The 25561-nt window shown below is 38.2% G+C and overlaps 1 protein-coding gene across 4 annotated transcripts; it reads right to left on the bottom strand.

Annotated features, from left to right (window-relative positions):
* Window positions 1-14215: 14215 nt before the first annotated feature.
* On the bottom strand, window positions 14216-25325 carry LOC141912447 (uncharacterized). Of its 4 annotated transcripts, none has more exons than XM_074803646.1 (21): window positions 25238-25325; window positions 25073-25165; window positions 24183-24481; window positions 22372-22612; window positions 22223-22270; window positions 21897-22016; window positions 21458-21650; window positions 20533-20885; window positions 20313-20360; window positions 19613-19726; window positions 18900-19445; window positions 18301-18351; window positions 18011-18130; window positions 17716-17812; window positions 17118-17596; window positions 16814-16870; window positions 15853-15963; window positions 15187-15756; window positions 15047-15100; window positions 14719-14810; window positions 14216-14320 (listed from the first exon to the last, which is right to left on the bottom strand). In XM_074803646.1, the coding sequence occupies exons 2-20, from the start codon at window positions 25140-25142 to the stop codon at window positions 14728-14730; spliced, it is 3654 nt and encodes a 1217-aa protein (XP_074659747.1). In that variant the 5' UTR covers window positions 25143-25165; window positions 25238-25325; the 3' UTR covers window positions 14216-14320; window positions 14719-14727. The 4 variants fall into 4 exon arrangements, with proteins under 4 accessions (XP_074659747.1, XP_074659750.1, XP_074659748.1 ...); XM_074803649.1 differs by having other exon boundaries at window positions 25073-25155; window positions 25238-25321; XM_074803647.1 differs by having other exon boundaries at window positions 25234-25319.
* Between the last annotated feature and the right edge of the window lie 236 nt (window positions 25326-25561).

The following is a 25561-nucleotide window of genomic DNA, read 5'->3' as shown; positions in this document are numbered from 1 at the left end:
TCCAGAAACGAAAAGAATGATTAGTACACCAGATAGATAGATCTACCACATAGATCTTGTATTCGTAGAGTTAAGTATCTTCAGAATATCCGACCTTTTTTAAAATCGACACTTTTTATCCATCTTGATTCCATGCACTCCTTGCCACCTCATTATTCTATAAATCATTTACCTCTTGCCTGAATCCCTTTGTCAACACTTTGAAAACCATCAGGACATCAGCCGTGACAGCTATTCTTTCACTACCACAATTTCATCTACACCGACTGCCCAAATAATGTTTTCACACAGTACATGATAATATAACTAACTACCCATCCTCTTTTATTGTTGTAAAAGAGTAAACTCTAAGAGTTTACTCTTCGTATTCGTAAAGGTTTTTCACCTGCAAAAAAATGTTTTCTGAAAAACGTGTTTTCTGTTTCGGCGGAACAATTTTTTTGCTGTATACGTTGGGCTTAAAGGGTACCAAACACGGCTTCAATATTCGGCTAGGATGTATTGGTATACCATGGCTGATTCGGGCCATGCTAAAGAAATTTCTGTACAGCTTGAACAATAAAAGAATTTCAGATTGGCCCGTTTTTTTTTGTTTTCGTGCGAGAATTCAAAACTTTTGGTTTTCTCGTTCGAGAAAACAAAATATATATTTTGGTTTTTTTGGTTTTTTAGATATTTGAATTTAATGTACATAGCTACATACAAAGAGCGGCTACAAACCAGGCAAGACAGAATCAAAACTATTTCGATATCCGGTCAATACATCGCAGATGAGTTCAATGTGGATCCGTTAGTATCTGAGATGATTAATACTACTGTAATTGGATGTAGGGAAAAGAGTCTAGTATAGCGTTCTCTGAGTCGGGCTCACACAGCACGCGCTGTGTACTGGAATTTCACCACGCGAAATAAATGATCCTCCCCGCCGCGTCAATAAACGCTCCCCGATTCATCATTATAAAATTTCCCCGATCGTTTGATAGATCGGCGGCACGTAATTCTTACCGATTTTAAAGGATTACCCGTCATCGCCAGCTCGAACAAATGTTTACTCGCCGTCGAAACAAAACATCCCAACGCAAACTGTTGCCGAGTCGGCGACGGCAATCCGTATCAATTATATTGTCGTTAATTTTCAAGGAGCTCGCGATGATGGGAGTGATTTCCAGGTGCTTTTTCGCGAGGGGAGCCGAATTCTACCCAAACATTGATACGCAATTTTGGAGGCTGATGAGGGCCATCAAAATATTTTTGACTAAAAACATGTTCCCCTTTAAAGATACATTTCCATCTAAATATATTCGTAAGTGAAAATGATTCATTCACAAAAGAATCCCAAAATCCAATAAATCCAATCGAAAAATATTCGTATGTGAAAAAAATTCTGCTATTAAAAAAAAATCGCATTCAAAATATGACAAGTGAAAATAAGTGAAAAAGGTGAAAATAAATTGTCATCTTCCAAAATGTATTCCGATGACTGAATTGTCGTGATAAGCCCTGTGATCGTACGTTACAGGTATGATGGCATGGTGGTGCTGTCATTGGCAAATTTCACGTTTAGAAAGCCACGTAAACATAGATATTAGGGCCCAAAATATCAAAATTTTCTACGGTCAAAAATTAAGGCTACGGATTGTGAATCCTCCTCATAATGCTGTTTATGTAGAAATAAATATTTTTTGGGTAAGGCCTAGTTTAATAGCCTGGCCATACACCTAAAAGGGAAACCAGCAATCTTCTACATGTAATATAGGCGATCGCAGATGAATAGAAGACTGCCAAAATAACAGATACAAGTTGATAGCCGAAGACATCTTTTAGTTGATGTCCCAGTCACTATACATTACGATACATTATATACGTACGGTAATGCTATGCCCTAGCTGTAGCACAATCGTTAAGCACGCAATAACTATAAAACCGGAAATCATTTTTACCTGCTAGGATATTTCTAGTCATAGGAAAATATTTTGATGGAGACGGCATTATTCTCACTGAAAAACATTTTGAATGCGAAATTATTTTCACTTATTATCTTCATGAATATATATACTTTGAAGCATTCATTCGGCGGAATTAGGCCTAATCGTGATTATTATTCTTACTTTTGCGATAGTACTTGGTCGCTCAAGCCAGTCACTATAGCTACAACTACGTAGAGTCTAGTTATCATCTAAAGAGCCGGGAAGGCGTTGTACTGTAGACCTCAGTTCCCAGTTGCAGCTCTTAACTACACAAAATATAGATAATGATATTTCTATGTTATTTTTCATTTTCATCGTCACTCTTGTTTTTTTTTCTAAAAATCATTTTGTATAAGTTGACAAAAATTCCTTGATGATGGATGAATTATTACTGACACACTTGTGTTTATTTGAGTGACAGTACTTCGCGGTCCGTTTTTCTTGGCTTCGTTGTAGTGATAGCTACATCTGATTGTGGTTTTGTGCAAACTTAAAGCCACGTGAATAGAATCATAAGCATTCTTCAAAAATAAGTTTACCCAAAATACCATGGATAATACAGATATGAGAAACACGAATGCACGAAGTACTGGAGGCATTAAAGTAAAAAAGTTACCATGAGTAATAGGGAATAAGTTGTTTCATACCAAAGGTCGAAGGGTCGAGCTCACTCTCCCTTCAACCTTTAATCTGAACCCCCATACTCCCCATTACTTCTAATAATTTCATATAAATGAATATTATTTACATGAATTTCATATATTTTAAAAAAAATCATTTATTAATGATAAAAATGTGAGAAATAAATCATATTTTAACAGATTTCGAATAAAAAATATGTAAAATAAATGGACAATTAAAGACTAACGTAATTAACGAGTTGAAGAAAATATTAATTTTAATTAAAAAATTACTAAATAAATGAAAGAACAGATACTACAATTCAAAGATATCGATTTACATGAATTAGAAAAATATATTACAATAAAATATTTTATTCCTATTCAAGATTTTATTAAACTGCACGCTTTCGTTTTCAAGTGAATAATATTACTGAATTAATGTTTAAAAATCATTATCTAATGATAGAGTTATCGAATGAAAAAGATAAAAATCTTATTCAATACAATAATTCAAAAATTCACAACATTTGATGAAATAGATCAACATTTATGATTACAGATGAAATACAATCACTTTTTAATAATGAAAGTACATTATTAAATCATAAAACATTATTTTCACACTTACGTTATTGCCCTTTCAGAGAATTTTATCTATTATTTTTCAGAGTTACAAGAAAAAAGATTTATCCCAGACATTCCAAATGAAAAATCACTTAAAGATACAGGAATTCAATGTATCTTAGATAATGAAATCATTATACGTCATAGGAAATATAATGCTAATGAAAGCGTTTTATGTAGTTGGGAAAAATGATATACTAGAAGCCATAAATCACATCATCTTGAATCAAAATATCATAACTCAAAAATAATAATTCAACTCTAAATATTCAAAATAAGATATTTCAAATTACTTATCAATCTTTTAATTTTTTTCTTAAATAAATGAATGAGAATGATTTCAGCATTCCAACTGGAAAAAGTGATTTGAAACATTATTTAGTTGCTGGAGGGTTAATATTGGCTGCGCTTTACTTTTATTACGAGAATATCAGAAAGGATTTGATGAATGAAAATATGAAATTAAGTAAGAAATAAAAGAAGTTAAATGGAAATAATCATAGAAAAAATAGGAATAAAAAAGTTAATTTAGAAAATGATTTAGAGGATTAAGACAGCGTCTTTTGATTTAATTTATTTTATATATTTTAACTACAAAAATGAGTGAAAGTAAGGTACTAGAAATATTACATCTTATATACAGAAATCAACAGAATATTAAATCAATAATTAACGTTTTTGGAATGGTTTCAGCTTCAATTTACTCATTTTAACAGTTATTAGAATTCTATGATAATTGTAGAATATAGAATTAAAGAATGATATCAATTATATTTCAGATAGAATTAATAATATTAAGTGTTTTGAAATATGCAATAAGAAGTATAAAAATAAAAAGAGTTTGAGAAATCATAGATATATTCACGAACTAAATGATAAATTACATAAATCACATTACGATATATGATATTTCAATTAGATATTTCAATCAGATTTATTATATATATTTTATTCAGTAATGATAAATAATAATAATATATAATAAATCTGCGAGATAAATAAAAATTACTGAATCAATAATAATAATAAATAATAAATCTGTGAGATAAATAAATATTACTGAATCAATAATAATAATATATGATATTTATCTGATAGATTTATTATGTATCATTATTATTTATCATTACTGAATCAAATATATATAATAAATCTGTGAGATAAATAAATATTACTGAATCAATGATATTAAGATTTTATCTTTTTCATTCGATAACTCTATCATTAGATAATGATTTTTAAACATTAATTCAGTAATAATTTTCATTTGAAAACGAAAACGTGCAGTTTTAATCGAATCTTGAATAGGAATAAAATTTTCAATTGTAAAATATTTTTCTAATTCATGTAAATCGATATCGTTGAAATGTAGTATCTGTTCATTCATATTTATTAGTAATTTTTTACTTAAAATTGATATTTTCATCAATTCGTTAATTACTTGTTACTTTTTAATTGTCCATTTATTTTACCTTTTTTTTTATTCGAAATCTGTTAAAATATGAATTATTTTTCACACTTTACTCACACTTTTTATGTTTAAAATTTATATTTTCTTCAACTCGTTAATTACTCGTTAGTTTTTATTCGAAATCTGTTAAAATATGAATTATTTCTCACACTTTTATAATTAATATATGATTTATTTTAAAGTATATGAAACACATGTAAATAATGTTCATTTAAATGAAATTATTAGAAGTAATAGGGAATAAGTTGTTTCATATCAAAGGTTGAAGGGGAGAGTGAGCTCGACCCTTCGACCTTTGGTATGAACCAACTTATTCCATATTACTACCATGATACCAGTCCCATAGATCAACGCTATCTATATACAATATGTACTCTAGTTCATATTCAGGCCCAAGTTGCACATTCGTGAGTTGAGTCCCAAGGACTCAACCCATAAGACTCGGGGTCTCGAGTTGTAAGATTGGAGTTTTAACTGAAATGACCGGCCGTATACACGTATCTAAGTATTAAATCTGCAACTGGCTGTTCGATGTTAAACCGAGCCACATATCAACCGTCAAGCTGGATCCTGGAGCTAATTTAACCAAGAACTGTACAACTGGATTATGGAGATTCAGGATGATTGGTGGAAAGTGATCCAAAAATACAGAGGCGATTTACATCGTTATGGTACAAAACCACATCCGCGCACGTCAAAAAATGCTAATCCAAAGTTAACAAAGCCGATACAAAGTAAAGATTATTGGTCACGATTTCCAACTCGACGTTACGAGTTTCGTGCTGACGAATATAATATCTGAGCGACGGTTGATGGTAGAGGATTTTCAGAGGCTGATTTATGAAGTTTCGAGTTTGCAATCCGATGCCTGCTATTATGATATGAACTACGACAATATCCGGTAAAACGAGTGGTGTGTAAATGACAAGAGAGTGTCTATGACCGTTCTCTACAGGTTCCTCGTCTATAAACGTCGCCTCGGCTTCGTTATTACTATTTACCCGTATAGTTGATGCCAATTATTAGTGAAGGTTGTTGATTATGGAGGACAGCCGCATTCCCTAGTTATGCGGCGCTATTTGTTGATTTACCGATGGTGAACGACAGCAACCAGTGGCTGCAGCAACCAGTAAGCCTGAATGCGATGAACACGGAAGTCATTTGTCAACCAGATGCAAATACAAATGACGCAGTTAATTTAAATAGATCTATCAGGCGTTTCACCAAAAGTTAGAGACTATTTTCATTATGATTTTCTCAGCAACTTAAGTTGAGTCAATTTTAACTCTGAGGACTCTGGTGATAGAGCTTCTCGCACGGCTTAGGTCTAAGGCAATCGTGGTTCTATAACCAATACTCAACACCTTATTATGTCCTCAAAGCGCACCGATTACCATGTAGGGGTGCGCTATATAAGAAAATATATCATTATTATTATTATTATTATTATTACCTTATCAAGACCATGCTGTTCTAAATCCAATATTCAACATTCTAATGCCAGTCTTTAGTTTTTATAGCCAATATGACAACTCAAGATCAATTCGAAGATTTAAGCCCACTTTCGGACTTAAGGAAAGTCTGTGCAACTAGACATGGGTTTATGGAAGGTTCTTGTGGCACCAATTTCACTAAATAACGTAGTATAAGTTGCGAATTTCTGACGCTATGAAACTAAACCCTGATGATTATGCCTAATAGCGCCTGAAGCAAATGAGTTTGTTTTGATGTAAAACCACGGACTGGTATCAAAGCCTCATACATTAAAGATATATATTCAAATTCGTGCAGATGTTTTGCATCCAAAATCCTTTATTCATGTGAGTCTTAAACGCTATCATATCTTCAACTGTCTTGACGTAGTTAGTATCGTGTGTGTTTGTGTGTGTGTGCCGTTTATTTGCAGGGCTTTCATTTTTTTTATTATTCGCAATAACTGTAATTGATTGAATTAATTCCTCGCACCGCACGCCTCCGCTGCGCAAACCGAACGGGTCGTTGTTAATTGGTTTCGTGTGCAAGTTGTCACCTGTTGTGGTATATTTGACACGGCAGGATTTAACGACGAATCTTGGATGCAACAGGTCGCTCACTGCTGTGTTAGGGGGATGACTTTCACCGCGTCGAAAACAGCTGCGCCAATTGATTTATCTCCTTCCAGAATTAATTTGAATCTAAATTAACTAATTTTTTTCCGCATATCATATTTTTCCATCAGCGCATGTATGCATCGGCGCTCTGTCAGGGACGGATCTAGAAAATTTGGAAGGCTGGGATCTAGAAGAAAAAAAAGGTCATTTTCGGATTAAGGACTCACGTCGATGGCAACTAGTTAGGTCCCTAAATCTATGGTTGGGTAGATTAGGCAGAAATACATCCTAGAGGATGACAATCGATCGATAGAAATCGATACTTCAAAATGATATAAGGTCGATTAGGGGTAGCTCCGAGAATACCCAAACCATGCACTTCTGAACGGTATGCTCCGTGTGAACTTGATTTTGATAAGGGGCCGCGTGACTTCGCTGAGAGATGGTCTATAGTGACTTCTCTTCTTACAAAGGGTACCGCATCCTCACAGTCAATGAACCCGGGTGTGAGATGTAAACATCCGCAGTCACCTCCTGCTGCTGCTACTGTTGCTGCTGCTGCTGCTGCTGCTGCCGCCGCTGATGCTGCTGGAACTTAACGACCGATAACCGCGGGCAAACACTGTTGCTTCCTTTTGTCTGCAAATCGAGTTAGTTCGACATCGGAATTGGTCGACACGTTAACTCAATTGGACGTCTCAGTCGACCGACATGTAGCACTTCCAATACCAAATCAAATTGTTGCACCCAGCGATATCTTAATTGCATTCGAGTATCGAGCTCCGAGCGAGGCGAACACTCGTTTCGATTAGTGGGTTTTCAAGTTAAGTTTGACAAGCATATCGGTGATGAGTTGATTGGATTTAATGCGTAGCTGAATGTCTAGTATTAAAAAGACATTTCGAAGTTCCCGGCGTTGAATTAGTTTTCATAGCTGTGTCGTTTGGTCCAATTTAGCGGGTAAGAAGATGGCAGCCGATACGGCGTTTGGTAAATCAGTTTTTACGTCCTGTGTATCGAAAACCCCCCACCCCTCCACACGAAGAATGGAAACAGAAAACTTAGACACGAGAGATTACCGGCTTAGAATTCATATCTAATACATCCATTTGACGTTTGAAAGCCAATGCTGCATATGCGCAGAAATTGAATGGATTTCGCTGATCATTCTTCAGCATTGAATCTGAGCACTATCGCATATCTATACAGTAAGACTGCGTTTACTAGCGGCAAGCGAATTCCGGGGCAGTTTGAGCGACGATGGGTTGAAAAATGATTATGGTTGGAACATCGTAAACATTCTGTCACGTGGGGCACGTGATAATGCGTAGCAAGCGAATTCCGGAGCAAACCGAGACTTCTTATATGTACAGAAACATATCCATTACGATGTACGTCTTTGATGGATTCTATAGGGATAATAATGTATACGAAGTTTATAATATCGCGAGGATCATAAAAATGGATTGATATCATCGCGGTGAAGCTGAGCACCCATCAATATGCACAGGCGCCATTATCTACATTCTTCCACTATTCAATCAACTAATGCGTCTGCGCCCCTCGTCTTCCTATTTCCCTGCAGAGAAGAAATACAGCGTCCCAGAGATCCTGGTCGCCCGTTTCGTCTTGTCGGAATTAATTGATATAAATTTGATTGACTTCAGCGTGTTGGAAGAATCCTCGCGATCAGTCACAGACTCGACTGATGTGTAGTAGAATGCGTATTACGCTAAGCGATGTTTAATTTTATTGCCCGTTGCGCCCTCCTATGGGATAAAATTCGAGGACGTTCTCATCCCCACCGGAGTAATTTTGATATGATTCGACCTGACAAAGATATTTGATTTACGGGCGCACAGTAAATGCCGAGATCAATCGGGTTCGAATCCTGTGTAATCCTCCAGTTGCACCGGCGACTTCGCGAATGTTGTTTCTGTACAGAAAAATGTCCGATGATTTTTTTATATCGCTAAGCCATGCGATATATCTTACAGAGGTGTTATGTAAGAAGATGGACTAGTTCGGGTTTGATAAATTACAGCTAGCGGATAAAGGGGATCAGCTCGCTACGTGGTTTGATATATCACTTCACTTCACCCAGGTCTCTCTCTTCACAGCGCAATAGAAATAAATACAGAAATAGTTTATTGATGATATTTTAATTTGCATCACTCTCACGACGGCCACCAGGGTTCATAGAGATCGTGCAACTCGCGCTTCCTCCAAATGCCTACCAGCTCGACCAACCGTCGATAAAAAAGGTCAGGTCATATGATAATAATAATGATAATAATTATAAGAAAAAGTATTCATATAGCGCCTTTCCATGTTGCAATGCTGAAAGCGCTGTTTCTTCAAAGTGTTTGTGGAACAACCATGTTTTGAGCTGTGATTTGAAACTATTGACTGATTGAGTCCAGTGATCTCAGGCCTGCAGGGAGGGAATTCCAAAGTTTGGGTCCAGAAACCGTAAAAGCACGATCACCAAAATTAGATTTTGTACGTGGGATTAGAAGATTGTTTGATGAACTTAGACGTGTTGTTCATATCTTTTCCTATGGCTTAAAACATGAGAAAGTAGACGTAGTCTAAAAATTCCTGATTGACTTTCGCCAATGAAAACGCAATTCGCTATTGATATACGCGGAGTCGTTTTCCAAGATGCCCACGTAACATCTTTACTTGTTGGTTGATTTTGAAATTAGATACTCCATGGCGCAGTTTCTGCACCGATATTTACAGATGACGTTAGGTGCTGCAGAAGTACACAGAGACCGCGCGGAGAACACAGAGATTCGTCGCGTTAATTAAATGAAAAACAAGCTGTAGATGAGAGCGATGCTAATGACTAAAACTCACTAATGAGTTGTGACATGCGCTGTGGGCGTTATGCGCACACAGAATACCAGATATGAACCCGCATGAATCTCAGATAAAAAACCCATCCTCGTCGCTCTCTCCTCTCTCGCCCTCTCTGATTCTCACTATCGATGATGCATTATGAATATTAAACATGTCGATCGATGGTTGTGTACATGAAAATTCATACGTTGCAATAAAGTAATGTAGGGAATTTCGTCAATTTTGTGAATTATGTTTTGGGCGATATTCTTCGTCGTTGCAGCTGCGACAAATCAATCTCAGTAGTTCATATGTCCGGCAGATCATCCTTAATCATGAGATTGGTCCGTAGACTGGCCTTAAGTTGGCTGACCAGCGACTGGTCGGAAATCTAAGCCTTGAGTTTTCGAAAAGATCCAAGTGAATAAATCTCCAACTCGAATTCTGGTTTTCAATACATCAAAATGGTAGGAAATCATTTCTCCCTATTTCAATCGTGCTCACACAGGTGCTTACGAAAGATAAACCTCTAACAGAGATTTTCTGAGAACTCGTCGGGTATTAGTAGTTAAAGGTTTTGCTGAGTCATTGACGCGATTTTGTATTCAATATCGTCAACACTAATTGGTAATGATGGCTTTTGAAATGGAAATCCATCCCTATCGGTTTATAGCTAGAACGTTCCAGAGATGGCCCCGTCCGTGCAGATTGAGCATTCAATTTTCTTTCACTTTTAATCGTAATACTGAAGAATCAACACGGCTTCTTTCAAGATTAATCTAGACTCAAATCAATCAAAAAAAGAAAAAATTAATTAAGGCACCTTTCTAACTTCGAATTTCGGCCCAAGTCCGATATACGGCATTATAGTACAAGAGTTGCTTCTGGAGTAAATCGGGGAATTAATGCGCAAGCTGAAATATAAAAGCCTAGTAATATGGAACTAAAAAAGTTCCAAGCGACACCCTACATACCAAGGTAATGACTCTACGGGACATTTTGACAGTGGGCACACTACATACCATAGTTGTTTCACTCCCAGTGTAAATTCAAAACACATTTATTGTAATTATTTTTGTTCTGATATTTCGGATGGATTATGCTTCTTCTACCCATCTTCAGAGATTTATTTGAAAATTTAATTCTGAGTTGAAATCAGTTCATTTGAAATCAGAGTCCACTGTGGAACTGGATCCTTGGCCCATATATTTAGTCTATAGAATTTAGTTCTGTTTCTGAAAATCCTATTCTTCTGTATTACGGTATTTTCCCCATCCACTATAAATGATTATCATGATAGTTTCAAAACATGCGTCATTGCGCTGATGCCCGACGTTCAGAGATCGACGCCAAAATCCGCGGCTGTCAGTCTTGGAGAATCAGGCGCAATCTTTGAACTCCGATAACATCAAAACACAGGGCACAAATACCAGCAACAGCAACAGCAGCAGCAGCAGGCGACAAGACCCTTAATTCTTTAATGACACACACACAGAAGAGCTGAGTCACGGCGCTGCGACTGAGTTGTTTTTTCGCGTGCGATATAAGCTGCATAAATTGTTGCTGCTATAACAAAATTTGATTTATTCTAACAGTTTGAGTCAGTGCACAGCACGCAGTGGTTAGAGAGATGAGGGCACATTTTGGATTTTGGAGGGAGATAACCACATCACAGTTGCCGCTCATCTGCGGGGTGCTTGTAACGCAATTAACGAAGCGCTTTATAGCGGAAACGACTGCTGGTAAACTCAACTCGCGCCATTCAGTCATCGTAAAAAATTATTTCACTTTGCAGTTGCAGCAAAAAATGGACAAATAGGGTTTAGTAGCGATAATCTAGAAAATAAATGCACGAGAGTGCCGACGCTTATTTACTGATAGCGTGACTCACAAAGTTGTTAGGTAACTTTCAATATACGCATTGCATCTCTCGGACAACAGGTTGTGTCACTTATGTAAATAGTTAAAGTGGAACCCACATCTAAACAACTGTTAATTGATTTTTCTTACGTTTCGAGTGGAATCCTTCCGTGCATCTTTAGATTTTATTTGGGAATGACAGTTATACTTACAATAATGTGGGTTGCGGCTCAACTCAGTTTTCTGATTCAGTAGTTCAGACGGCGAATAACAATACAGATTAATACGCGAAAGGCGTAAATTGTACATTTTCGAAAATTAAAAGCAATATCGGAGGGGCCAGATATCCTTCGACAATCCGACATGCAGAGACAATTTCGTAGAAATTTCCTTTTACATAGTGGTTGGAATCGAGGGGCTGGATGGAATAATAAATAAAATCGATAAATTATCGATAGTCCCACAATGATAAGACAAAGTCCGAAAATATGTTCTAGAGCCAGTAGTTTATTCGAGGTTTCGACTATATTCTAATATTCATCAACAGGAATGAAGTAATTTTACTATCACAACACGGATACAGTTGTTTATCAATGGTATGGAGTTCGATACATCCGTGAATTTCCCTGAGGAATTAATTTTGACGCAAATATTTTTTCAAATCGGTAAAGGTCCTTGAGAAGAGTATACTATCACCAACTAGTGGTGACCATATCTTGGGACAAAATATCTAGGTCAATTATTCCTACGCTTCTCAAGGATCGTCGATGAAAATGGAGATGTGGAGATGTTGTAAATTTGATTACTAGGCGAACACGAGAAGAAATTAATCAAGACCCGACGAATCACAAATCTGCTACCCCTTAAAACGAGAGAAGAGGTCCTAATGTTAATAACTATCGGTAGAGGACTGGCCGATCTGCTGTAGTACCGACTGTGGTAATGTGATTATGTTATTTATTTCACTGGCTCGACGTGTTTTATATGCACGCTCGAGTCACGATGAGAAACGGTTATGACAGTGATGTGGCAGTAGAAACGTCTAAATGACATGCACTCTCAGAAGCTGATACAATGAAACCGTTTCCAGTTACAAAAGCAAAAGACTCCGACTGTCAATTGCGAGTCGGGTAAGCTATATCTCGGCTGACAAATTACGACCGGTCGAGTTTACCAGCAAATGTGATTATTCGTTTTCTGAGCGGTCAGCGTCGATTCTCCTGCTCGATCGCTCTCATCTTCTCCACAGAGATATGAAAGTATTTATATGTCTGTGTGTGTGCAGCTATAATGCGATAAGCTCCATATTCGTTTAGGGGAAGCTACAGCTTTTATTCGATACTCCGTTGATAAGTGCACTGCGGTTTTTTAAACCCGTTCTCTGTTTACGGAAATCTATCGAAAACAAACATCTCTCAATTGGTTTCTAGTTCTTTTTCTTGTATGAAAATAGATTTTGAATAGGAAACAAGTTGATTTTCTTTCACCCCTCAACTGGTTGAGCTCTCTCAGGGTATAATTTATAGTAGGTTCCCCTCAACCCATTCGGATTCGTAGCCACGAACTCTCGATTGACCGGCTGGTCGTCATCTGCAAAAATGATCATCAACTATGGCGACTACAAACGTCTAGATTGAGATTGTATATATTTGAATATATAAATATATTGAATGTTTTACTATTTCAAATTCCGACTGTTTCAACCAAACGATTTCGTACTTATAAAATTCGTTCGATCGTGGTCTAACAGACAAGTAAATATCATCAATCATTCGAACGATTGTTTGTCATTGATGATATAAGAGAGTTTAGAGACGACGAATATTCAATTATGAAGATCTACTATCGCGGTCGTTAATAAGAGACACTGATACGGGGTCCGACACCCGATTCTCTCGTTTGACTGTCAGTCAGTGTAAGCGCTTCATTAGTTTTCCATCAAGATAACTGTATTAGATAAAACCGAAAGTCGAATTATCACCGCGACGGTCGATTGTGATCAGTCATCGGGAGTTCACTCTGATTCTTTTTTTTTCATATTCTCCGCTATCCAATCATCATTATACTGAGTTTGATGATGTGCGCTGTGTGTTCACTTGCCACGGCACTACCAAATCATGATATCGAAAATATTCAATATGCATATAGATGCTATGACTTGGTCTAGAAATGTCTCTTAGCAATGAAAAATCCCGTACTTATTTTTCACTAAAGCTCAAATTCGAAATATGTGTTACATGCACATCGAATGAAGTTGAAACAAGGAAAAATTTATTGTTGCGTTCGTCACAAAGACGTCAAATTGTGTTGACCTTCTTTAAGATGCAATTCGGGGAATAGACACAACTCTCTCTTATCTAATGTCGGTTCAATTAAAATACACATGTGCAATAGTCATGCCACGTACAACATGTGAGTTTGCAGATTTATATCAGCAGCAGTAAAGCTTCGCAATTCTTAAACATAGCACCACCTTAAACAAACTAAAACTTAAAAGTTGAAACAAACTTAAATAGAAAAGAATATAGATAAACACGTACCAGTTTTAAATGCGTTGAAGGTTTTATAAAAGAATAGATTCCATCTATCTAGCTTCGATTGTACGATTCAGTAAGTTATTCCGTACATGAATTCAAGCACCGATTAAAAGAGTTATTCTTACAGTCGTTGAAAATATCCATAGATATTTCGATAAAAGTCATTCCTTTATTTCATCAAATATAAGATAAACAACGATTTTACTGACAATAAAATCGACTATATTTTATTGATAATTATCGGTAAACATTACGCATAGCAGCCCCAGAAACAGTCAACAGCTGACCAGGGCAGAGTTTGAACCTGAAATCATCGTACAACACATATTACTTTTGAATAATTTTGATGAAACAATTTGCTCAGTAACTGATACTTTTCTCAATTCTCGTATGATCTCATCTGATCAAGATGGCCGCGTTTAAGTGATAGGTCATCAAGCATAAGATCAGTTAAGCTAAGTCGCATCAAAATGCGTAGACCAATACCCCTAAAAGAACTTAAAGGTTTGGTAGCGTTGTATGCGGAAGAAAATCAACGTGTTGCCGGCCATAAACAGGATTTCCCTTGGATTTACGGGCTATATGAATTTAACTCTCGAATTTCTTTACTATAGGATACATAGGATATTGGAACAGTGTTTTGAGCTCTACCAAACAGAGTGAGACATTGATATATTTAATCTTCGATACATTTCAACTCACTGTATGGTTTTATGCACATAAGTAATCGCCAGCCTGGTTTGAGCACGTGCCCCCGGTAAAACAAGGGTTGTTCTTCTGGCATTCATCTACATCTACAGGAATAGAAAATCGATTAACTTCAAAATCTAAACGTCACAATGATCTCCCACTGTCAAGTGTGTTTGCAAGCAGTACAGAGTATATTTTAAACGCGATATTTGTAAAATATCATATTTCTTATGTAAACGATTCTTATAACGATGAGGTAAATTTATCACAATATAACTTCGCGCATAGGTTTTTAGGAGTGGTGAAATTGACAGCAGTTTAATTAGTGGTTTAACTTTACCCGAACACGTTGAAGTTATAGGATTGAGGAATTCTCCGTAAGGACAGATATCATCTGCAAATAAGATATATCAAGAAAACCATATTTAAATGTTTTACCTGAAATAGACATGTCTGAGTTAATGTTATATTTCTACAAACCGTCTGTAATTCGATGGGCTAGGACCTGTGGTAGGGTGGTCAGAAATGAATCTGGCATGTTATATGGGATGAAATCGCGATATTTTTCTGGAACAACTTTGCGGAATACATTCTCCTCGATATCATAGAACAGACCATAGAATCTGACGTCATCATCCCAAATCGCCTGCAGGGCCTGTAACGTGAGAGATCTCTCTGAAGCGACACCACTTCCGACGTATACTACAACCGAATTCGATTTGATGTTCGTATCCGACAATTTACGGGCGCCTTTCACCAGCATTTCGGAGCGTGCTTTTTTCAATGCCGTATGGGTGTCAACCCATCTCGACTTGCTGCGACCCCAACCATCTACAACCGCAGTTAGACACTTCAAGTTCTTGCACTGGTCGAGGGTTGTGTGCACGGTGGTTGTAGCCTCGACCGAAGCCAGGGACACGCGCACAAAATCCGGATGCACATAAAACCTGTTGAGGATAGCTTTGAAAAACTTCTTCAGCTGGTCAAATTCATCAGCATAGATATACTCCGAGCAATCCAATATCATCGCTATTTCTAACTTGGTCATCTCTGCATGAAAATTAATTTTAGTTTGTTTTATTACCTACACGATGATCAATAATGTATGGTTTGCACTTCGTTAAATAATGACAATGCGCAGCTTACCTTTACAATTAGGAACTTTGCTCTTACGACAGGGACATATGAAACCGGGGTCACGGTTCAAACATGTTCCACCGTTAACGCATGGACTCTTTGCTGAACACTCGTTCACATCTGTAATTGTAAATTCAGAATACCAAAAGAGGCTAAAAATTGGCCACAGTGCATTTTAAAGTCCGTTATAACGCTGCCATCCAATTTAATACCAACTTAGCAAAACCGGAGGAAACCATGCGTAAAGTTTTTAGCCCAAACTTTTCGCTCCATTGGACGTAGAATTTAGTCAGACCATTTAAGATTATGTGGCATACGCCCCCACCCGTGGAGCCCAAGTGACATCTCGGGAACTTTGACAAGACCCGTGGAGATTGGGATTAGGTGCAGGTCTATGGGCCATTGCGATAGCACGAAAAGAACTACTATGAAAAATTGTTCTGATACAATGATAGTCTACAAATTAAATCCCTGCTCACTGATTGGCGTACACAAAATGGCGCATTTTTCGGCTCGTGTGCGGGGGCATTTTCTCCTCAATGCTCGCATCTGGAACACCAAATCTAACTGAATTAACGAAGATATATGGTGGCTGATAAGGGCCATAGCAAAAAATTGCTGGTATGCAAATCAGGGCGCCAGAACGCCAAAACGCCAAAACGAAAAAAAAACGTCCAATTTTCTCTGAAAGTTCGTTTTGGTGCGCCAAAACAAAGATTATTTCGTTTTGGCGCGGTTATTTCCGTTTTGGCACCCCCGCCAAAACAAGCATTCAACCACAGTAAAATTTTTCAATTTGGCGCGTTGATCCTGTGTGTAATTTGCATAAATTTGCATATATAGAATTATTTTACGAAATACCACCATAGAACGATGATTGGTCAGCATTACTTTTTTTACAATGTCATGATTATCTTGGTGGCAGCGCTGTGGTATCCAGGAAAGTTTCATTAACGCATAAAGTTCTTACCCAATTCAGCATCGTTGTTGGTGTCGATGTATTTATAATACGATGAAGCGGCAGTATCTAAAAGCATACACAAGAAAAGAGAAGAAATTTCGCCGTGACTTGTTCTACATTTGGTTAAGTTTTCACATTTGACATTGAACCCACTTACACTCGGAAATCCAGATCCATTATATACATTAGGCCTACTTTTCTAATCGAATAGCTTTTAGGTTTTTAAATCTAAATCACATCCATAAGAAACTTGGTTCTACAGCCTCACCTAAAGAATTATCATTTCATAAAACATCGACCTATGTATACATACTGGCAAATACTTGGTTCGTTAGTGCGTATGCCAGTGCGTCCAGCTGTGTTGCAGTGTGCGTACTTGTTCCCAGGTTGTAACCGCCCGCAGCTATGAATTTCGGGCCGTATATCGTGGGCAACGTCGCCGAAACGACATCTTTAGCCGTCCCGTCACCCAGCGCATAAACCCGAACATTATCCAAATTCAAACGATGAATCGAATGTACGGTTTTTGACAGATCGCTCGAATGTCCGGGACCGACGTAGATAACGATGTTATCAACACTAGAACGTTGAAATGCGCCGGTGAAGACCGTATTGCGGGCGTGTTCAAACGCCTTCCAAGTGTCCGGACGCTTTCCGCTCGCCGTGAGCTTTAGTTTATTCAGCGAATCGACGATGCAATAAGAACTGTTACAACTGTCCGTAACTTTAGAGACCGTATCGTCCAGGTAGTTCGCAGAAACTTGGACGAAATCTATGTGTACAGCAAGGTGTCTGCATAAAAAGAAGTACAAGAATCAGTAGATCAGGAATAGGTTCAAACATATTCAAGATTTTGAAGGCGTTTTTTATTTGATAATAACATAGCAGGAATCGCGTCTTGATGTCTTCACCTTATAATCGCCTTGTATAGATTCAAATACTGGCTGAATTTACCAGCCGCTGCAGACGACTTGTCTAAGTAGATAGCTACATTCAATTTGGTTCGTTCTACAAAAAAGAAATCAAACGCAATTCGAAGAAAGAAGCTGCGATCGGTTAAATGTTTATCCGAAACCTAGATACAGTTCTACAGTTCTGGTGGACCCAGTCCCACGGTAATTATCCGCTTTGGGAATAAAGTCCACTGGAACAAAAATTATTTGAGCAATTGACCACTGGATTTTTCTAGATGTTGACGCTTCTTACCCAAGCAAACTTTCTTTGGCACTTGAGGACAGATACAGCGGAAACCACCAACCACCATGTTGTGGCATTGACCTTCCGCGTAGAAGCACGGTTTCAGTATAGCCTTACACTCATCGATGTCTGAAGTTTGAAAAGCGAATTTCATTCATGATCGGTACATTCTAATTCTAAATCATTGATGAAACCTTTAGCGTATTTCAATTAGCTATAAGTTGAAGAGCAATAATTAATGATTTGCATCGTTCAAGGAGGAAACTGCTCTTTCTGACGTACTATCAATGCACACTCACCTACGCACTTGCCAGGGGTTGATTCCGTATAGCCATGGTCGCAAATGGCACCTATTAAAAATTTCATTTGAAGAGAAAAAAAATCTATTTTGTTGAAAAATGATTTGAATTTAATTGCTCTACAGTATAGTGGCCACAACAAAACAACGAAAAACGAAAAAAGTTTCTAAAAAAATCCAGAAGAGTCTTCTTTTTGGCGGGAGGGCACCAAAACGACGGGGGCATTCATATCAGAATTTCACGATATGGCCACAATCAACCATCATACCATACTAAAACAACGATGATAATAATCTTCTCATAATAATCTTCACGTATTTCATATACATGCGATATCAATCAAGTTTGCGAGTGAAGATGATTGCTCGTAGGTCAAGTCAAATACTATTTTGATTAGTAATAAGATAACATGGGACCCAGTGCAAGCAAGCTGGCTGTACTTGAAAAATAAGGCACTGGGTCCCGTGCCGGTGCATGGTTCAACAGAATTTTCTGAATCTGATGATTGTGGGTTTTACTGTTACTACCACCTGAAGAGACTGCCATTATTCTGATACAATCTTGTCTTTTTACACAGTAATTTTGTGATCGGTGTTTACCTTTGGCTACAAATCGAGCAATGGCGTGTACAGGAACCGAGATTTTCAAAGCAGAGCTCAGTTTCAGACGTTGAACTGACGGCAGACGATCAGCCAATGAATTGCTCGAAGTTGGTGAAACGCAGTGTATTTTATGGCCCAGTCGCCCTATATGTTCGAGCTCCAGTAATAATCGCTCATTGTCATCAGCGACGCCGCTACCCAGGTACAGAATATTCAAAGGTACGCCTTTCCTGCGATCGACTGACAGCAAGATCTTCTCTCTGACCACGTCAAAAGCAAGTCCTAAATTTGCAGCTGAATTCTCGTGTGCCCAATTTCTGTTCAGGATGCTTTTACCCAAACAATCAGCGTCCACGCAGTCGTTGAGGTTCTTTTCGACCAACGGTGTTTTACCGTAAACGACTAAAGCGACCCGAGCGTAGTCGGGTGTGATCTTAAAACGACGCAATAGATTGGATAAGATAACATAGTAAAGCTTGTAAGTTGCGCTCTTCATCTTATTCGATTTATCTAACATAATGACGAGATCCAGTTCGATGTATTCTATAATGAGGAAAGAATTACAACATATATCAACATCTCGTTTATAGATTTACCTGCCAGAGTTTAAACATTTAAAATGAACTAACAAATTTGACCGAGAACTAAGAACTTAGTTCTGGTCGTTGACGTCAAAACAACGCAGTTCTACAGTAAGATGCGTAAGTTACCTTTACACGCCTGTACGGTAGATGAACACGGACATTGATATGCTGCTTTGGTGTCTACACACTTTTGATCCTTCCTGGGACAGATATGTTTGGTTGAGACGCACTCATCTACATCTAAATTGGAATAGACAATTCTTGTGTCACCCGCGGTTACCTATGGTGGCTGATTCGGGCCATACTTAAAAAAATTTCTGTACGGCTAGAGCAACGATAAAACAATTTTCACAGTGGCCCTTTTTTGGTTTTTTCGTGCGAGAATTCAAAAAGTTTGGTTTTCTCTCGCGAGAAAACAAAACATTTTGGTTTTTCCGCGCGGGAATTCAAAACGTTTTGAATTCTCGCGCGAGAAAACCAAACTTTTTGAATTCTCGCGCGAGAAAACCAAACTTTTTGAATTCTCGCGCGAGAAAACCAAAAGTTTTGAATTCTCGCGCAAAAAAACCAAACTTTTTAAATTCTCGCGCGAGAAAACCAAAATGTTTTGTTTTCTCGCGTGAGAAAACCAAAAGTTTTTAATTCTCGCGCGAGAAAACCAAACTTTTTGAATTCTCGCGCGAGAAAACCAAAAAAGGGTCACTGTGAAAATTTTTTTATCGTTGCTCTAGCCGTACAGAAATTTTTTTTAGTATGGCCCGAATCAGCCACCATACCTGAGTCACAACCGGAATAAAAGAAACTCATCCGAGGCTAAAATGCGTACCTTTACACTTTCCGGCCGTTTTCACTTTTCCCATGTCACAGCTGGCATCTGAAAAAAGAACATATTGCATTACTACTTATGATAAAAAGTGGCATGTGAGAGGATTATCATTACAGTAAACTGCACTCTATTGGGTAGCATTTAGTTTGGTGCTGCTTTCCTTAACATCAAATTCGTTCAAATCTATCTATTTTCCTTATTCAAAGCGTAGATAACTCACCAGCGATTAATTTCTTTAAAAGATCTTGCGATTTTGTTTGCATTTCGGTGAAATCGTCGGCGATTCGAATATTCTCCAAAAAGTGATTGGGTAGATTGTGTAATACAGTGTAGGACATCGTTAGCAGCGAGTAAACTCGCACTCCGTGTGTCAGCAGTTTATGGATGGCTTCAGACGTCCTCCAACGGTCCGTAGTCAGACCGCTACCAATGTAGACCACCGCCTTCGACGCCGACCCTCTCGCGCCATTTTTCACCAACAGCTCCTTTTTGGCGAATTCAAAGCCTAAATATGTGTTAGCGATTTCGCCGGTCCATCGCCACCCTTCTGTGACGCTCATCAGACAGTTCAAACTGAAAAAATGTTATACGTCGTTTTATGTAAGGGAAAGAATTTCCGATCATTAGGAAACATGTCTTATCAAAGAGGGGATGTGCGTGAATGCTTTGCAGTAGACTCAACTTTACCCGCTTTACTCAGGCACTCGATGAAATATTCGCATTACCCCAACGTTTGCATATAAGGCGCAGTTTACTGTTTTTTAAATATATAATCTACATCCTCGCTTGCCAGGGTTTGATCGCCTCCCGCCGAAAATCCCTTAATCGGACTAAGAATCAGAAAGATATTGATCTTAAAGAAATAGTGTTTCACTTGATTCTCTAAATGAAATTGAATTCATTCTCAAAATGTTTCAAAATCACGTGACCATCTGAGTGGATGCAGTTAGCAGTAAACGTAACCGACGAAAGCAAGGAAGCAACTGGGTGGATCTCATCTCCCGCTAGTCGGCCTCAGTCGCTGGGAATCGAAGCGCAGTCCACATCAGCTGGACTTGACAGACCAGTCGAGGGTTTGCGGCTAGGGTTTGCAGTGGCGTGAGCTTCGATGGTTGACATAAACCCTGGCAAGCGAGTATGATAACCTGTAGCAAGTATTTAAATCGGTGCCGCGTCTGAAGTTTTTCGCAACACTTCCGACAGCCACCTGGGCCCGAGCTGGATCCAGGTAGAAATGGGACAGCAATTGCTTCGCTCCTTCAAACAGTCGGCTCCACTCGCCGCTGTAAACACCATGTGATACGTCAATGATGACGGCTACGTCCACTTCAGCTTGAACTGTGATTAGAAAAAAAAACAACAAAACAGTTCAAATATTTTCAGTAATTATCATTTGAACGTGAGTCATTCCTCGCAATAGATTCCCCATGTTCAAAACGTTTTAGGAAATACATCCGAAAAGATACCAATTCCTTGTGTAAATGAGTGTCAAGTTTGCAGGTTTTAACTGTCTATTTCAAAATGGGCGAGCAATCTCTATTCATAGGCAAGAATCCACCCTGTTCTCATTAAGAAACTACAAACCTTCACAATCTACATCCCCGATCATCCCAGCCGTACAGGTACACGTATATCCAGATAGCGCTACGTTCCTACAGGTTCCACCGTTCGTGCATGGGTTGGCATCATCACACTCATCCAGGTCTAGAAGATAAATCAGAAAATTGCAATCGTTGCCATGAGCGTAACTTTAGAGGCTGCGTTGCGATAGTATGGTGCGGAGATGCGGAACGGGTCCGGGCCCGTACATCGTGCTGATGCAACACCAGATGAACCGCGAACATTATACATTCAGAATGTTCATTTTGTTTCTGCAGATTTCAATCAGTTTGCAATGAATTAGCGCTTACCCACACATCGGCCTTTCTGGCTGACTTGACCATACGGGCAATTTACATCTACAAATTCAGATCAATTTAAACGTCTTTAGGTTAATCAAACTCAGAGATCGTAGCTAGTACCTCAGTTTGTTTGTGAAGGTAAAGTTCATATGGCGTACCCTTGACAATATCGGATATAAAATAAGATACCAGACGATTAGCGAATGCAGTGGTAATTGCGTAAGGAAGATACAGCCGATTTGAACGGCTGACGGATGAATGAATCACGTTACTCGGAGTGTCGTATGATAACGAATATACTCTAACTGCCTCACTGTATAATTTCTCTAGCTGTATCCGTGTCTCTTCCACGTCACCCATCACATTTTTACTCTCCCCGCTTCCGATTATAATAAGAACCTGAATATATTCCAAATGTTTAGATATTTTGTAACATAATACAGACGTTATGCAGGGATTAATCCACAGCCTGGACCCTGCACCCTGCAGATGATTCTTCAAATTTCTTGTCGTTCACATTTCACATGCGTTGAACACTTCACCTGCGACATTTTTGATTGCAAATGAGCTTCTAACATGTTTTCTGTCGTGCATGGAATTTCACACTGAAGACTGGAATGGCTTAGTAAACCACTGGTCAACTTAGCATACTCTGTGCCGTTACTCGGGAAAACACTGGTCATGTCAGTTTCACCCGCTGGTCATTAGTCATATGAAAATCAGCTAGAGCCCATCATGGGGCATATAACCCTAGCCGGCTATTAACAACCCTGACTCAGGTCTCATAACAACCTTTAACAGGCAACCCTAGCCAACCAATGACAACCCTTACCCTTGGTCTCCTGACCACTTGTGTCAGGTAACCCTAGCTAGTCACTCACAACTCTAACCCTTGGTCACCTAACCAGGTGTGGTAGGTCACCCTAGCCAGTACCTTACAAAATTATGATCGCCCACACATACGTTCATACGGAAATACCAAGTTATTCATTATTCCACGCCCCCTGGCAAAACATATAAATTCCAACGCACTTGAATCTCGCCAAAATCATAGAACATATTATCATGAGCTACAGATCTGCAATTGATTGTGGTAACAAAACATGCATAGGTACCAATATAAATGGAAAATTGTATATAATTCAATATCTAATTCCCCTGGTTTTGAGAACAAAAACCAGGTAGACCTAATTCCATGTGAGGAGATGAATCTTATAATGACAATGCTGACAATTATTAAATACCAAGACTATAAGTTGAAATCTGACGATGTTTTCCTCAAAAAACCTTCTCGATCTATGAATGAGGACTGGTGGCATAAGATGGCCGATTTGGTATAAAATTCACTGATCTGATAAGATATGTCTTATCCTGCACAAAGTATACTTATTACCAATTTCAATAGAAATAGCGAACCATTAAGAAGCGACACGCCAACAGGCCACAAAATTCAGACCAAAAATGACTTTTAGGGCACTAAGAAGGTCACAGGATGGCCATCTTGTGTTCGATTGGCCCAGGTTGTTCATCATGATGGTGGGCCATAGGAGGATACATATACGTATATGAAACAATAAAGTAATTAAAGAAAGTAGCTTCAAAATTTCCTTGAAAACTTTGAGAATGTATAAAAAGTCGGCAATCTTGAATGTAATCGAGCCAGTTTATGGGCTGCAGATTTTGTTCTACATGGTCCATAATTCTCAAAATACAAACAAAGAATGACTGAGTGAGGTTTGCTACAAAAGTACAAAAAATACAAAATTTAGACAAACAATTCGCATTCAAAAAGGCCAAAATTAAGATTGAAATCAAGCAAATCTAAATCGAAAAGTTAACGCACTAGCCCGCTGGGACGAAAGTACTATGTGGGCGAAAAATTAAAATCAAAAGACACCACGCTCTTTTAAAGATCAGCAGCAGGTGATTCAATGTCAATTAACGATAATCTGAATACCGGTCTATGTACCTTCTGTGCTTTATTGCGGGCACCTTTACTGAATACGTTAATACGTGTATAGTCAAGAGCACTGCCAGTGTGCGCGGCAGTTCCGTCGTATTTCATATTCAAACTAGTTACAAGTTTAGTCCTGTCTCCATCCAGCCATTGGATCACTTTAATCTGACTGCTGTACACAGCCACGGCCACGTTGATAGCTGCGTCCATCAGCAGCCGTTCGGCTATTTTTCTGGTCAGAGTCAGAGCACCCGGAAATTCACTACTGTACATAGAACTCGAAGAATCCAATAGTATGACAACGTCGATATCTTAAAATAAATAACGTTTTTACAAGCAGGGCTTATTGACATAATTCCAACTAAAAGACCATGGCTCAGTTGAGGTTTTCTAAAGCCCAACGCACACGACGCAGGGATATAAGAAATAAGGCCCTAAGCGTTTTCCTGTGTCACTTGTGATTACGAGAAACGAGAACTGATGATATCGGGAAAAACGTAGCACATTTATTTCAGTGTTTTTGTTTTCGGATAGAATTTTTCCGAGATCAAACATGTTTGTTTCCGTGTTTCTGTGTCTCATTTCAATGCGTCGTATGCGTTGGACTTAGGGTCGTTGGTCGTTAAGCAAATCTAACAAATAAGGACAAATCATCTGTTTTCGTATAAAACACTTTTGGACAAACCATTCATTATCATTATAATTTTTTTAAATCATATTATTATTCTTTTTTTTATTATTTATTATTATGAAGCAACGGCCACAGTTTAACTTGGCCCTGGTCTATAGTTCTTATATTGGCTATAGAACAAAGATTATTAGAATGATCCTTATTCTAACTATTGACTGCACAACTGTTAGACATTTACTGCGTCCGAATTACATTAGGGTAAAATACCTACCGGCGGCATTCGTGCCTGTCCAAACCGAAATCAGCACCACAAAAACCGCCAAATAGTGTACGAGCTTCATCTTTGTGTGAGCACTGAAAAAAACTTTTAAAAACGATATGCATCAAATGTAGGCCTACATTATTCCTGTTTTTTTTTTCAGTCTAACTTACGTACGTCTCAGTGGCGATGTATATTGTACTCCTATTCTATACGTGACGAGCCCGACTTCCTAAATGGGACCAGCGTCTGTAAAGATATGTCCACAATTACCACCTGCTTCATTTTATTTTCCATCGTTTTGTTTAAGCGTTATGTACAGTTTGATGTATGGTTCATTATTTTTCAGCATCTGTCCGTCGTAATTCTTGGGCAGCTGCATTGTGTAGGCTTACGTATGTAGTATGGTCTCGAAAATCTAATAATTTTCGAACGACATAAAATGAAGAATCATGTCTCACAGAACGAGTTAGAATTAGATAGTACTAAATTATCAATAAA

This window comes from Tubulanus polymorphus, chromosome 11 (assembly GCF_964204645.1).
Source record: "Tubulanus polymorphus chromosome 11, tnTubPoly1.2, whole genome shotgun sequence".
NCBI lineage: Eukaryota > Metazoa > Nemertea > Palaeonemertea > Tubulaniformes > Tubulanidae > Tubulanus > Tubulanus polymorphus.
The sequence above is the reverse complement of the archived record's forward strand: the minus strand, read 5'-3'. Positions and strand labels throughout refer to the sequence as shown.